A 15,372-nucleotide genomic window follows, 5' to 3' on the forward strand; every position below is an offset into this window, starting at 1 on the left:
TGTGCATTATGATGAAGCTAAACCAGAATTTCAATTATTTTCTGGACACATTTAAAATTATAATACTTTTCTGGGTTAGTGTTATAGTTCATCCAAATTACTCACAAAGTATCATATCAATCTCTTGCAACTGCTTATTGCTTACATATCTGAGAAGTTAGTCGAAGTAAGATGCTGTCTGGGGTAATGACCTTCATGCTGGCTTAGTGCTTTGATGGTTATGTGGCTATAAGTGCAGGGATGTCTAATGGTCAAAAGTCAATGTTTGTTGGCCATAATATTTGTCACAAAAGAAACAGACTATTCATTTGGACCAACATTTGCAACAATATGTTCCTGAAAGGAAAATAAAGAGGGAAATAAAACACTTGATGATCTGTGTAGTCTTCACTAGTGTTCCTTTTGCGCTGAAATCCCAGCAAGTGAAAATTCACGCTTCAAAATTATTTGCAGTTTTTTATTGCCTGGAATGCAGGATCAAAACAAAGCAAGAAGATGAGGAAGATATATTTCATTATACTCCCACTTTCTACTTACGTACCTTATCTAAAGAGATTTTAAGAGACAAATGATGTTGGAGCCATGGTTTAACCAGCTATGAGTAACCAGCACAGATTGATGAATATACTGGCAAATATGGCTTAAAGCAGATCTCATTGGAGCTGCAATATGGCTGTGTATCCAAAAGGAAAATCAAAAGGCCCACTGCTCTTTAGACAAATGTTATAATAATAGTGTACTTTTAAAGCCATATTAATATTTTTTAAAAATAGGCTGTAATACTAGGTCTTAGTCAACAAGTTATTGCAAGGAGGTTGCCTTTTATGCAGCATCTTCAGCTGCACATGAATTCTACACTTTAATAAAAACATGTAAGAAGTGCTGTTGGCTTCATCTCTACCCATCACTGGATCGTGAAGCTGAGCGCTCTAGTAGCTCTAGATTTTCTGTTCACCATACAAGCACAATGCATTTCCCGGTGTGCTCCTGCAGCACGTGTACAAGAAGCAGCATTTTGCAGTTCAACAGGCAGGGAGGCTGGGATTTTGAAGAGAAAACAGCTGTTCATGGAGGTCATCCGTAAAAACATCTGAGCTTTGAACTGACCCTGTGTGACTTGCAAGAGGCCACCTCAGCAATCAGTGGCAGATGCTGGAGTTATGACAGTTGAGCCTTGCTCCTTGCTCTGGCAGATTTTCTGTCAAGGCTGACTCATTTAATCCTTAGTCACATTACCGAAATCAGGCTGCTATTGTTTACATATTAATAATTGATTATTAAGTAATTATGGCAGTGAAGCATCATCATGCCATAGCCTCTCTTTATGGCAGATAAGCCTATCTACTCTTACCCCCAATGGGACAAACTTCACATGCTTATGAGCTTTCTTGAATTGGGGCTTAACAACTTCTGCACGAGACTGGGTACTCCACTGTATTTAGCCAAGCTGGTCTGTTTTGAATTGGAGAGGCCAAGAAATAAGCAGCCTTTTAGAAATAATAATCAAATAATTTGTCTCTCACATCGTGCTATTCAATGCACTGAACAAGCATCAGTTATTAACAGAAATAGTGATTTCCCACAGTAGCAGACCATACCTAAACACTCAAAAACAACTGTGTGAAGGGCTAGTACTTCAAGATTTTTACACGTTAAACATAGTAATGAAGAGGAATATGATTATATGGATCTATTTTTAGAATAAACATTGTGCTTTCATATGCAGAATTCTTCACTCTGATCAAGTGAAGCCTTTTAGGGGAAAGTGTTGATCTTTCACTGGTTTATTACATGTAATATGTCCAGCTTCAAGTGTACCCCACATGCACTCAGAGCCAGGGCCCAACTCTTTTCAAGGGGAATGTGTTGTGAAGAAATGCTGTCCATGAGATAAGCCATGGATTCAATAGAAATGAGTCAAAGATTTTTTTTTTTTAGGATAAAAAGCAAGTGTCCATAAACATAATCTTCATCTTTCTATTTATAATTGTATTTAATATAAATGTACTTCATTACTGGAGAGCAGTCTTCACGGCCATACAATAGCAAACAAATTCTTCAGAAGCATCTTTAATTATTCATTTGGCTGTACTATATTTTATGCTACTTTTCATAAATGTTAATCTTTATTATTGCCCTACCAGGAAAAAAAAGAAAGAAGGAAAGAAATACCTGTTATTAAATGACCTATCAGGCTGACATGGATAAATGTTGGTAGCTATTTAATTGTTTCCCATCTGCAGTTTTATACAGTTTCTATCAAACTGAAGGGTAATTTTTTTAGTAGCTGCTTATTTTAAATGTACAAAACCCTTGTGTGTAATTCCATTAGCTGCCCTACAGCATTGCAATCTACAGTTTCCCTGAGGCTGTTGTGAAATATTGATGAAATCCTTGCTTTTGTGGCTTCCTCTGATACACTAAACATTTGTCTGATGTTAGTTGAACTTGAATGGATCTGTTCAGAGTTATATCAGTAGTGACTTCAAAGGCTGTAAGGCTGTTACAGTTTTTTTTTACAAACTGAAGTTTCAAAGCCTTACCATGTGGTACTTTAAAAAAACAAAGTTCATATCAAATGAACCAAAGTGCTAGCAATACACTGGTAAGACTCATTACAATTTCAATATATATAGATATATATTTTTTTGTGATTCTGATTGGTAGCTCATGCCATTTAAAGAAATTTAGATTGGTATTTAGGGGAACCTAGGATAATGAAAGAGGGAAAACATAATTTGAAACTTGGATTTTAAATGAGGTAATCTATAAATTTACAAAGCCACACTGCTGTTTTCCACAACAATAAATAGGACAAGAGGAAACAGAAGAAAGGCAAAGAGAGACAAAAGTTTCAGGCTTATGTTTTCATCAGTAAAGTGATTTACACTGGTGCAATTAAAATTACTAACGAGGAAAACATATTTGCTGTTACTGTGTTCCTTCAATTGTTCAGGACCAAACTGCATTTTGGAAAGCACCCTTTGTGTCTGTAGTAGCAATTAAATGCAACGCGTATTGATGTTGTGGTGATGTGATCACTGCCTGATACCTGTCTAAAACTTTACCTGCTGAGGACAGGGCGAGGACTCTGGTGCGAGGGACGGGCAGGCGGGATGGACGGGGCAGAGGCGGGGGTCTGCGGCTCGTGCGCAGCAAAGGGCTGTGAAGGTCGAGTTCTTTGCATTCAAGTGATGCAACGATTCATAGCTTTCATTAGAAGCATATTTGTTGAAAATACAATCTGGAGAATATCAAACACCTTCAGCTGGTTGAAGCAACGAAATTGTAAATTCCAGGAGTTTGTAGAAAATAACAAACAAACAGAAATGTTTTTAACCAAAGGCAAATTATTCACTTACACTGTAAGCCCTCATGTAAGGAACTTGAACTGTTGGCTCTGAACATGGTTAAATCCATTTCTGCAACAGCTAGCACCTGGTAATTCAGCCATTCAAACTGACTGAATTCAGAGCAAGGCAAATATGACTGAAGTTGCTTTTTTTTGCAGTGCAATAACTGACTATGTAAACAACATCATCCTTAAGGAAAATTATTCAAGAAAAGACCCCATATTAATTCTGTTCCTGCTATGGACTCTCAGCTCAGCAGAGCGCATCAGCTCACCTCTCTTTTTTCAGTCTTCCTTTTGTTTGGTTTTTTTTCCTGTTTTATTAATGGGTTTGCTTTGCGTTTGTGGGTCACTCACAAGCCAGTTCCCTGCACATATGCTTCCAGCCACTGATCATTTTCGTTTGACTCATAACTGTGTAGGATGCAATGTACAAAAGACATAATCTGTTCTCCTTTGTGCTGCTAGGAGTCCCACTGAAACTAGTGGGTATTTTGCCTTCTTAACCAGTAGGAAATTGGACATTTAATAGAAAACTTTATAATACAACTCTAATTAGAGTACAACAAAATGAAAGCCCAAAATTGCTTCATTTCAGCATCATATATAAATAATAGTTATGGCTCCATGGAATTGCCTTTGTGTGTTAAAATTCAGTTATGGCAGAAGCCACTCCAAGTTTCCTTGCTCCTAAGCTGCAGTGGCTTGCAAGCTTGGCACCACAGAGGTTGCTTCTATCCTCCAGCAGTGGATGGTAGTGGATGTTTCTTTTCCTACTCTGCAAGAGGCAGAAATTCATGCCCTAGTATCAGCTGCAGTAACTATTTGAAAAACAAAGTTCTAAAAAAAATGGAAAGGAATATTGGGAAGAATCTCTCCTTTGAGATGACAAGTTGTTTTGGGCACAAAATTACATCACTAGGATGGTGATCGAAACTTCCATACTGAGCCACTGCAAACTGAATTTGGATGTGATGGTAAATAGTAATAGCAGCAAAAGGTGCAAATAATTTCCATTATCCAAAATAATTAACTGGCCTCCCAGAAAAGAGGCAATTGAGCATATTCAGCCTTTTCTGAGGTTTTGAGAACATCTAAAACCTTCCTCAGGATGCACATGGCTTTAGAAATAAACCTCACACTACCAGGACATTTAGACCTGATAACAGAGACGCTCCTTCGTCTCTGACACCCGTGATTCGGAGCCAGATGCTCTCTGCTCCCTCCCTGGTAAGAACGGTAACCTTTCCCTACGTTTTCTTTCCATCTTGCAGAACTTAACAGGAAGTTATTTCCCTGGTATAGGAATTTTTAACATAGCATAAAAGCTCTGAAATGATATAATTCACTCTTGTATTACAAATTTCATATTTTGAGAGTTCTTTCCCTGAAACTCCATTACATTTCCAGAGTGTTGCATTGGTTTTAATCCTGTTACATTCCAAAATGTCTTTGATATAAGAGTTATGCAACAGAGTAGGGATTTTTTTTCCTCAGCTGCCAATTTATCTATTCAGTTGATTTTCAAACTGGAATGAATCTATAGCTATGAACTTCTACAAAGAGCCAGGTTAAGATTTGTCTTTGGGTAGCTAATGTAGTTAGACATTTTTGAGAAAAGGAATGAGAAGTGGTCATTATCCATTATCTGCATGAAATATTTCAGAGAAAGAAACAGTTTCTGCCAAACACAAAAAGATGTTTGAGCTGAAGCCAGACAAGAAGGAAACAAGATCACCTTATAGCACTGTGAGATTGCTCTACTAATGATGTTATTTCAAGTAAAACTGGAATATATATATGAAGAAGTGCAGATGGTGCATGGGTTTTACACGGATTAGCAGTGTTGTTCTGGACAATGATTCACTGTCCCTTTTCTTGGCAGAAGATAAATTTTCCAGTCTTGGAAAGAAATGTATGTATATATATATATTTTAAGAAATGTTTCTCTATGTGGAAAAAGAGCAAATTTGAGTGAAAATAACATCCACTGGTGGAAAAGTTAACAGTCAGAACGAACACTTTTAAAAAAAGATGTATTCACACTCTACAATTCAAGGTCCAGAGTAATGTATAACGTGGTGCAAATTACAGGTTAGTTGGGGGTGCGAGGGCCTGAAAGTCAATACTGGATTCAGCATCACTGGGAGCGTGGCTCACTGCTGTCTGCATAGTAGGGTCAAGGCTTCAAGATGGATGTGGATGGTTTTAGACCCGTAAGTTCAAAGAAGAGTTTTTGCAGGTGTACTAACTGGACCTGCTTTCTTTTCGTTACTCTGTAGAAATATCCTAGAAATATCTAAGAAAATGTTCTCTTTTGAAGAATAAAGAATCAGCTGTTTATTGCAACCCTTGTCCTAGAGAAGCAGGTTTCTTAAGTTACCATGAATCCAATCACAAAGGCACAGAGGAAAATTTAAAAAAAAGTTAAAACATTTTAGAATTGTATTTATGGTTATTATGATCCATATGATAATGTTATCCTTACTGATGTCATGATTTTGATATACGCTATCTTGGGATCAATCAGCACTAAAACCAAATACTGTATTTCCATTTAGGAAGCCAGAAATTGCTTCAATTCAATGCTCTGAAGTTCCTGGGTTTTGTCCAGTCTTCAAGATGATAGTGAAATTTCAGTCCCCTGCTTCTTCAGGACTGCACATTGCCCATCTTATATCTCTGCCTGGGCCTGTTTAATTTCGGTGGGAAAAATTCTCATCTGAGAAAAGGAGGAAGCATTCATCTGGTTACTGAGTTTGGATTTCTTTTTTTTTTTTACCCCCCCTGTAAGACAGCTATATATGAGCATCTCAGAGGTTTGGAATGTCAGAATAAGCCTGGGGGAGAGCTGGTGGGAAGAGAACAGGTCACTCAACAATTTATTATATGGACATCAGTATGATGTGCAAAATTTATGCTACTTATTACAGACACTGCATTTAAAGCATGTGGGTGTACAGGCTTAAGACACCCTTACCTTATAAAATAAATAATGCAAAGTCCACTTAAATTAATGTTATTTCTGTTAAATAGCTACATCAGTTCATATCAAACTTCATGTCCAATGAAATCTTACTAAAAACCACTGTTGGAAGGACACATGCATTTCTTGTACCCTAGGTTGTCTGCACAGGTCTCCACTGTCCTTAAAATGCCCACAGCAATTTAAATCATTTACATAAATAGAAATAGTTTTACAAGTAGGATACTGAAATGCATTTTCAAAGCTGCCCAGAAACCTTAACCATTAGAATGGACCTGACTGATGGTTTTGTGAAATTTTGATGATGCTTTCTAATAAGTTACTTTTAGCATTTTCATAAGATCGTGTCTGTATCTTATACAGACACAAAAAAAAGAGGATTTCTCAGCACGAGTTACTCTTCTGTAAAGGTTATAGTAAACATGTCAATGCCTAATTAAGCAGAAAATTTTATCTGTATTGTGGGGGATGTGCAGCTGTCTGGTACTTCTGCTTCTCCTAGTAAATCCTTTTAGAAGGACAAAGGATATTGTGAGGAAGAAACTACTGTATGTATCTTCCAAAGGAAAAAATTACCTTCTGGTGAAAAATGGGTTAATAATATTCAAAGAATTGGTGCTGAAATGGAGAATCAAATTTGCACCGACCCAAAACTGTGTGAATGCTATTTGATGTCTGTTTTGTCTGATTCCTTCATTGGATTCCCTCCTTATTTTTGTTTTGCTCGGTGTAATATGCTTGGCACTGTGATACATCCTGGCAAGGGGCCAGCGTCGCTACCTACGCTGTACAGTATCTCTAACACCGCGAGAACCATGTCAGTCCTGCTCATCAGTTCATGCTGCTTGTTTAACAAGGTTACTACTCATGATGTGTAGGAGCTTTTGCCGCCTCCATGTCCCTCTATTCTCCTTGTCCCCCTGAAAAACATACGAGCTCAGAGAGGAGTACATGGAAAGTATTATCTGGTTACTAGGGAAAAAGTTTAGGGAGGAGAAAAAAATACTTTGTTCTTAGTGTTGTATTTGCTGCCTGCCTCAGTCTGATCATCTGTAAATGGAGCTACTAATATTTGCTGTACCCCAACACACTACTAAAAGGCTTATTTTTTAGTATTTAACACTTTAATATTTAGCTTTGCTGAAAACATCTGCTGAAGAGCACAGTGTTCCTACTACTATGTGATTATTATTTTGTCATGCTAAAATGATGTCTAGGTCATTTGCTCATAGCCGTTACCTTTGCCTCTGCTTGTGAAGCTGCCTGGTATCACCCCTGGGGTAAGCCAAGCCCAGCTCTAAGCCGGTGTGATCTGTGCAGGTCCTAAGACTGTGGGAAGGGTGTAGGAAAGATGACTCGCGTGGGTTTAGCCCATCCACAGAGAACGCCATCATTTCCCTCCTCTTACACTGCAGCTTCATCCAGGAAACAGTTCCTCTAGCTATGGTTCATCTCTTTGGCTTGATGGTAAACATGTGTTGGAAGGGGTGAGATATACATGCAACTAGATTGAAAAATTGAAACGCGTATCTGAAAAAACTGTGAAAGGCTTTGTCCATGTTAATCAAAATGCTTCTACCTTTTCTGTCCATCCCTTTTGATTTGCTAAAAGGATATCATTTGTGCAGGAGTACCAAATTCAAGGGAGCAAAATGAGCCAGGTTCTCAAAGAGCTATAAAATGGCTTTTCTCTGAAGATGGAAAGGAATTGGGTTTTAAACAAATAACACTGTTAGGCTCATTTACCTTGTGCTTTCTGAGCTTTTAGGGTTACTTCACAATTACGAGTACTAGAATTTTATTTATTTTTGCTTAGTTACTTTTAAGAGCAGCTTTGATTTAGGGGGTTTGGTTTTGGTTTTTTTTTTTACATACTTACCTGATACAAAAAGCTAGATCTTAAGGAAACACAGCAAAGTACTCCTGAGACTGCAGTGCAGTCACTAGGGTTAGCAGCACTGTGTTTGAACCTCACTGGAAGAGCTCATCAACATATCTCCTACAAAGACCTGTGCTTCTGAAATCAACATTTAGTTCTGATGAGTGGCTGTCAATAACAGTGAATTGTTTCAATGTCTTCTTGCATTGTGCATAACAGCTTTGCAGTGGTTGTTAAAAAAATTACACTGGGGTTTTGTGAAAACATACCTGAAACACTCATTCTGCTCTATCCCTTCTTGGGGGGGTCTGGGAGTGAATTGCTGACTGTGTTGAGTCATTGTGAATTTAGCCACTGACTGCGATGGAGCCAGTTCACCCTTAAAAATCCTCTTCTGTAATTCTTCAGTCTGTTTTTCACCAGGTTATCTCCTGTAACTTAGGCAGAATTACTGCTGATATAAGGCCAGAAAAAAAACCAACTTAATTCCTTAATTAATTTTAAAATTTACAGCTCTTCCAGTATCAAGTTCATCTTCTTAATTAAATAGCTAATTTGTCAAAGAAAATCTTTCTGGATTTGTTCTACTTTTCCAGTTTTACAGTTAACTTTGGTCTACCTCTGTCACATCCTAATACTTTTCTGTAACTTCCAAGGGTTCTTGCCCTGAAATTTATGGATTTGCTTTTACTGAAGCACAGTTTGCTTTTATGGTACACAGTACATTACTTTTATAAAAAAAAGAGTTCCACTTATGCCTATTAGCACTTTCAGATGTTGTATTTTGACATATAAATTATTTGTGTACATTCTAAAGTGCATTTTTAGGTGATCAAATGGCAAAAGGTTACTGTACCTAGATGATGCTATGAACCAGGAAGATTATGGCAGTTATTTTTCTTCTGTTCCTTGCCAGTTCTACCCTTTCTTTCACTGAGGCTAAAAACAATTTGATAGAATTGAAGCTTTTAGTATAAACTTTAAATTCTTACATATGAATTTTCCAACTGTCCCATTACAGGACAGTTAGAATTATACTCCTGTGACAGGAAAATTATTAACTCAGAATCTCTGGCAGTTATAAAGAATTATGATCATCTGCCAACAAAACGCAGCAACCTTCACAAAAAGAGACATCATTTGGCTTTTTTCACTTCCAGAACTAACAGGCAATAAAGTTGTAGATTGAAACAAAGTCCGGTAAAGAAAACACATAGCGAAACTAGAAAGCTCGAACTGTAGTATTCTCCTTTAACAAGTTATTTCATATATTGACATTACATTTCAGGTTATGTCCAAGAGGAAGATTTAAAGGAAGAGGAAGATATAAAGGAGGAGGAAGAAGATGATGATGACAACAACTCAACTGCTCAACTCCAGGGCAGCAATGACACTGGCACAGATGAGGAACACGAAGTGGGTCCTGAGCAGAAAGGGAACTTTAGTTACCAGAATTCCCCTGTCAGTCATATATCCAACCAGGATGCAGAAAATGAATCACTACTAAGTGACGGTAGTGACCATGTGGCAGATATTAAAAGCATTTGCTCTAGAGAGCCACAGGACCCAAAAACCAGCGCCCACCCCAAAGCCCAGAATGAAGCACACGATTGCATGGATAAAATGACAGCAGTCTATGCCAACATACTGTCAGACTCTTATTGGACAGGCTTAGGGTTGGGTTTCAAGTTGTCTAACTCTGAAAAGAGGAGTTGTGACAACAGAAATGGAGGGCACAAAGCTGATTTTGATTGGCACCAAGATGCACTGTCAAAAAGCTTACAGCAGAATTTACCTTCCAGACCTGTCTCGAAACCCAACCTGTTCAGCTCCGTCCAGCTCTACAGGCAGAGCAGCAAAATGTGTGGAACTGTGTTCACGGGCGCCAGCCGGTTTCGGTGCCGGCAGTGCAGCGCTGCCTACGACACATTGGTAGAACTAACAGTTCATATGAATGAGACAGGTCACTACCAAGATGACAACCACAAAAAGGACAAGCACAGACCTACCAGCTACTCAAAGCCCCGAAAAAGGGCTTTCCAGGACATGGATAAGGAAGATGCACAAAAAGTTCTGAAATGTATGTTCTGTGGTGACTCTTTTGATTCCCTTCAAGATCTGAGTGTTCATATGATAAAAACAAAACATTACCAAAAAGTGCCTTTGAAGGAGCCGGTACCAACCATTTCTTCAAAAATGGTCACTCCAGCAAAGAAACGTGTGTTTGATGTCAACAGGCCTTGTTCCCCCGATTCCACGACAGGGTCTTTCTCAGATACCTTTTCTCCTCAGAAGAATGCGAACCTGCAGTTGTCATCTAACAACCGCTACGGCTACCAGAATGGTGCCAGCTATACGTGGCAGTTTGAGGCCTGCAAATCCCAGATTTTGAAGTGTATGGAATGTGGAAGTTCCCATGATACCTTGCAGCAGCTCACAACCCACATGATGGTCACTGGCCATTTCTTGAAAGTCACAAGTTCAGCTTCAAAGAAAGGAAAGCAACTTGTTCTGGATCCTTTAGCTGTGGAAAAAATGCAATCACTGTCTGAAGCACCAGCCAATGACAGCCCGGTTTCAAAATCAACCAGTAAATCATCTGCAGAATGCATAGCTCCCACCTCTGAACTAAAAAAAGAAAGTAAAAAAGATAAAGCTGATGATGCAAACAAAGATGAGAAAGCAGTAAAAACTGAAGAATATGAAGACACTCTTCAGAAACCACTGGATCCCACAATGAAATACCAGTATCTCAGAGAAGAAGATTTAGAAGATGGTTCAAAGGGTGGTGGGGACATTTTAAAGTCCTTGGAGAACACTGTCACGACTGCCATCAATAAAGCTCAAAATGGAGCGCCCAGCTGGAGTGCATATCCCAGCATACATGCAGCTTATCAGCTCTCAGAAGGAGCTAAGCCATCTTTGCCTGTGGGTTCGCAAGTACTGCAAATCAGGCCAACGATCACCAATAAATTGAGGCCCATAGCTCCGAAGTGGAAGGTCATGCCTCTGGTCCCTATCTCAGCAAATGTGGCCCAGTGCACTCAAGTGAAGAAGGAAACTGATGACAAGGAGGAGGTACAAAAAGACTATGCTAAAGAGGGCATCCAAGCTGAGCCTGCCTCACTCAACCACAGCGAGAGAGAACCTCTCCTCAAATCTGAAGCCTCTGTAGAGCCAAAAAAGACAGAACCATGTCCCTTGAAAGAAGAAGACAAAATTAAAGAGGACAGCGGAAAAGAAAAACCAGTCCTCAAGGAACCAACAGCAGCCTCTCTTAGTAATGGTTGTGCTGCTGCCAACCATTCGTCTGAGCTGCCTTGTGTAAACCCTCTCAGTGCACTGCAGTCAGTACTGAATAATCACTTGGGCAAAGCCACTGAGCCTTTACAGCCTCAATCCAACTCCAGCCCCAGCTCTAGCACAATTTCTATGTTCCACAAACCTAATCTAAATATGATGGAGAAGCCAGTTTTGTCTCCTGCTCCAACCCCACCAAAGCCTGCAAGTGTATCCAGGCACTATTTGTTTGAAAACAACGATCAGCCTATTGACCTGACCAAATCCAAAGGCAAGAAAGCTGAGTCAGCTCAAGCACAATCTTGTACTTCTCCACCTCAAAAACACGCTCTGTCTGACATTGCTGACATGGTCAAAGTTCTTCCCAAAGCTACTACACCAAAACCTGCTGCATCTTCAAGGATCTCATCTATGAAATTGGAAATAGATGTCCGACGCTTTGAGGATGTCTCAACAGAAGTCTCCACTCTGCATAAAAGGAAGGGCAGACAGTCAAACTGGAACCCTCAGCATCTTCTCATTTTGCAAGCTCAGTTTGCTTCCAGCCTCTTCCAGACATCTGAAGGTAAATATTTATTATCAGATCTAGGCCCACAAGAGCGCATGCAGATTTCAAAATTTACTGGACTGTCAATGACCACCATCAGCCATTGGCTGGCAAATGTCAAGTATCAACTTAGGAAAACCGGAGGAACCAAGTTTTTGAAAAACATGGACAAAGGACATCCAGTCTTTTATTGCAGCGACTGTGCATCTCAGTTTCGAACCCCATCTACTTACATTAGCCACTTAGAATCTCATCTAGGTTTCCAAATGAAAGACATGAACAGGCTGGCTGTGGAGCAGCAAACCAAGGTAGAGCAAGAAATCTCCAGAGTTTCAGTTCAAAGATCTCCTGAAACAATAGCTGGAGAAGAGGACACAGACTCTAAGTTCAAATGTAAGTTGTGCTGTCGGACATTTGCGAGCAAACATGCAGTAAAACTTCATCTAAGCAAAACACACAGCAAGTCACCAGAACACCATTCACAATTTGTAGCAGAAGTGGATGAAGAATAACTCTTAAGGTATGCATGCTCTATAGCGAGTTTTAATTTCATCATTTTGAGGAGGCTTCATAAGACATTCGTACTTTCTTAAATGTAGGAAAACAGTATAAAATGCATAATGTACTCCTGCTTCATTAACATAATTGCATGTACATATCCATTTTATAATGTTTTCAAGAAGAGAGCTTGGTAAATGCATAACCACATTGCCCTATATAGAAAAGTTGCTTCTTATTAATATTTTCAAAATAGCTGTTTTCCCAGTTCTCACTCTCTTTTTTGTTTCTAAGAATTAATCGTTTCACATCCTATGCACTTCAATGTGGAATGCAACAACTAAATGCTACTCTTTGCAATGAGAATGGAAAAAGCAGGAAAAAAGCACTGAAAACCAAAAGATTATTACCTCTTTCAGTGCTAACACACCGGTAAATCTGATTCTGATGGGGAAAAAGAAGACAATTCAAATGTCAAATTAGCAAAATCTTCATTATTCCAAGTTTCTCATAATCTCAAACCCAGCCTCAAGAATCTACAAATAACTCTGAAAAGTTTTTATCTAGAAGTTCGGTTATTCTTTTGTTGATATTTGGATACTCAGTTTTGTAAAATATTTTAATATTTTACACTTACTTGAACACTTACTATTGTGAGTGGCCTTTTTTGTCGCATCATTTTAACCTATCTCTCCGTCATTCCTTTTTTAATCTTTAAGGTGTTTGATTGTATTTTGTTTCATGTTGGTGGGAGTGCTAGTCAATCCATAAACATCACTGACTTCAGTGCAAGTTTTCATATAACCTGGGGGGGTTAATGCTTAATTGAGAAAGCAGCTAGATTTTTTACAAGCTTAGTATTTCAAAGACCTGTTAGTGGGATACTTCTACGTTAGCGTTGCTACTTTGTGCTGAAAGATACACCAACCGAAGTACTGCCACAACCAATGTTTATAACATGTAATGTAATATTCAGATGACACACAATTTTTGCATTTTTAATTTTACTTGATTCACGAACTTGAATATTCTTGATTTAAATAAATATGCAGAACATCAACTAAAAGTCCAAATAGACGTTTTTTGTTCTAACGAGTTTATTTCCAGGAAGGCTCTGTTAGTCATTCCCAACAATTTCTCCAGCAGACTCAGGCTCTGCTTCTGTTCACAGAATAATCATGTGCAGATTCAGATTTTCTCCAATGTGTTCATTACTTGAATAACATTCGGAAAATGAATTCATCAGACAGTCAAAATTAAAGATGTGTTGTGAGTTGTCACTTACGCCACCTGCTATTGTGGCTATTCGCTGGCTAATTGAGGGTGCAGGCACTTTGAGGATGAATACCCGTTTGTGTGAAGATTTCACATTTGTTTGCTGCAAATATTCATGAAGCTTTAAGAAACACTTTCTGTGTACAGAGCCAGCACAAGGACTATGCATCATTTAAGCTCCATTAAAAAGGCTACTTTTGAATAATTTAAACCACTAATCAAAGGGTTACTTTGGGATGGGTAATAGAAGCTATTACTATAGAGTATAACGTCAGTATTCAAGTACAATAAGATTTAAGTTTTGCATACATCTTGTACGTGCTGTCTGCATTTGACTAGATTTATGCTTACTGCATATTTTAGCCAGCAAAATTCTGTCTAACTCAAAAGGAGTTTGTTTTCTAAATAGAGCTAATATCCTTAAGTTTCTATTTTGGCATTTTTAACCCAACATTAGAACTCAACAAATAAACGTTCCTTGTTTATGGTCCCTGACCATTCCAAATCAACATACCTGACAAAATATCAGAAAACTACAAGAGATTGGTTAGGAAAAATATACCATACTTTGTTTCCTTCCCCACCAGTTAATGATTATTGAGACTCTGACATTCATAATTTTCACACAAGAGATATTAGAGCAAACCAATAATTTGGGTACTATCAAACAAAAGCTATCTGCCAAATATATTAATATAACAGTTATTTTGGCACATTCAGGGCTTAATACATGACAAATGTTTCAGATTTGGTCTTAAAAGCACCATGTTATTAGTAAGAGGCAAACCAAACACCCACCTTTATAAATGTGTTACTATTTCTGAGGATTTGGGGAACAAATACAAAGGAAAAAAGTCTCCAAGGGAAAAAAAAGTGGTTTCTGCATTGTAATAACCTGCACAGACACATCGCGGGTATTATTCAGGTGATATGTAACTACATAAATAAGGTACTGTCCTTCCTGCCTTTGGGTACTGAGAAATTGCTGTCCTCTTAATACTCATCCATTTCTAATTTATATCAAGATGCAGGTTGTATCTTACCTTTAAAAAAATATATTTAAATTGCAATGACAGAGTGATAGCACTGTTATCTGGAACTATAATTTTGGTTGGTATGCATGATAGCACAAATTGTATGAAATGATGGGGTATTTTGGATAGCATTGTAAAGATTTTATTACAGTTTTGGAGCCGTAAACCTACCGAAGTTCTGACTGTGTTAGAAGTGTGGAGGCCAGAGTTTATTCATATGGTTTCTTCCTGAGATCTGCAAGGATACTAAATCAAATAACAGGGATTTTCAGAGTTTAGTTATTCTTACCATGTTATTTTTAAGATTCTGTATACATTTGAATAATAACATAGAGGAGAGCACAGTATTTAGAAACAAGAAATATAAAGTATATTGAGATTCTTAAAACATGCACATGCATTTGCGTTTACTTCTTCTAGGCAATATTGTAGTGAAATCGAAATAAAAATAGAGAAAATATATGGAAATCAATGGAAATAAAACAGTGGAAAGAGTACTCA

General features: G+C 38.2%; 1 protein-coding gene across 1 annotated transcript in view; it reads left to right on the plus strand.

Moving 5' to 3' along the window:
• Window positions 1-13,615, plus strand: part of TSHZ2 (teashirt zinc finger homeobox 2) — a 141,852-nt gene extending 128,237 nt beyond the window's left edge. The window contains exon 2 of the mRNA XM_050907244.1: window positions 9,506-13,615. Coding sequence (XP_050763201.1) covers window positions 9,506-12,576 — 3,071 coding nt within the window. The 3' untranslated portion in view covers window positions 12,577-13,615. The remainder of the gene's footprint in view (window positions 1-9,505) is intronic.
• Window positions 13,616-15,372: the final 1,757 nt, after the last annotated feature.

The sequence above is a fragment of the Gymnogyps californianus genome, chromosome 17, assembly GCF_018139145.2.
Source record: "Gymnogyps californianus isolate 813 chromosome 17, ASM1813914v2, whole genome shotgun sequence".
Taxonomy (NCBI): domain Eukaryota; kingdom Metazoa; phylum Chordata; class Aves; order Accipitriformes; family Cathartidae; genus Gymnogyps; species Gymnogyps californianus.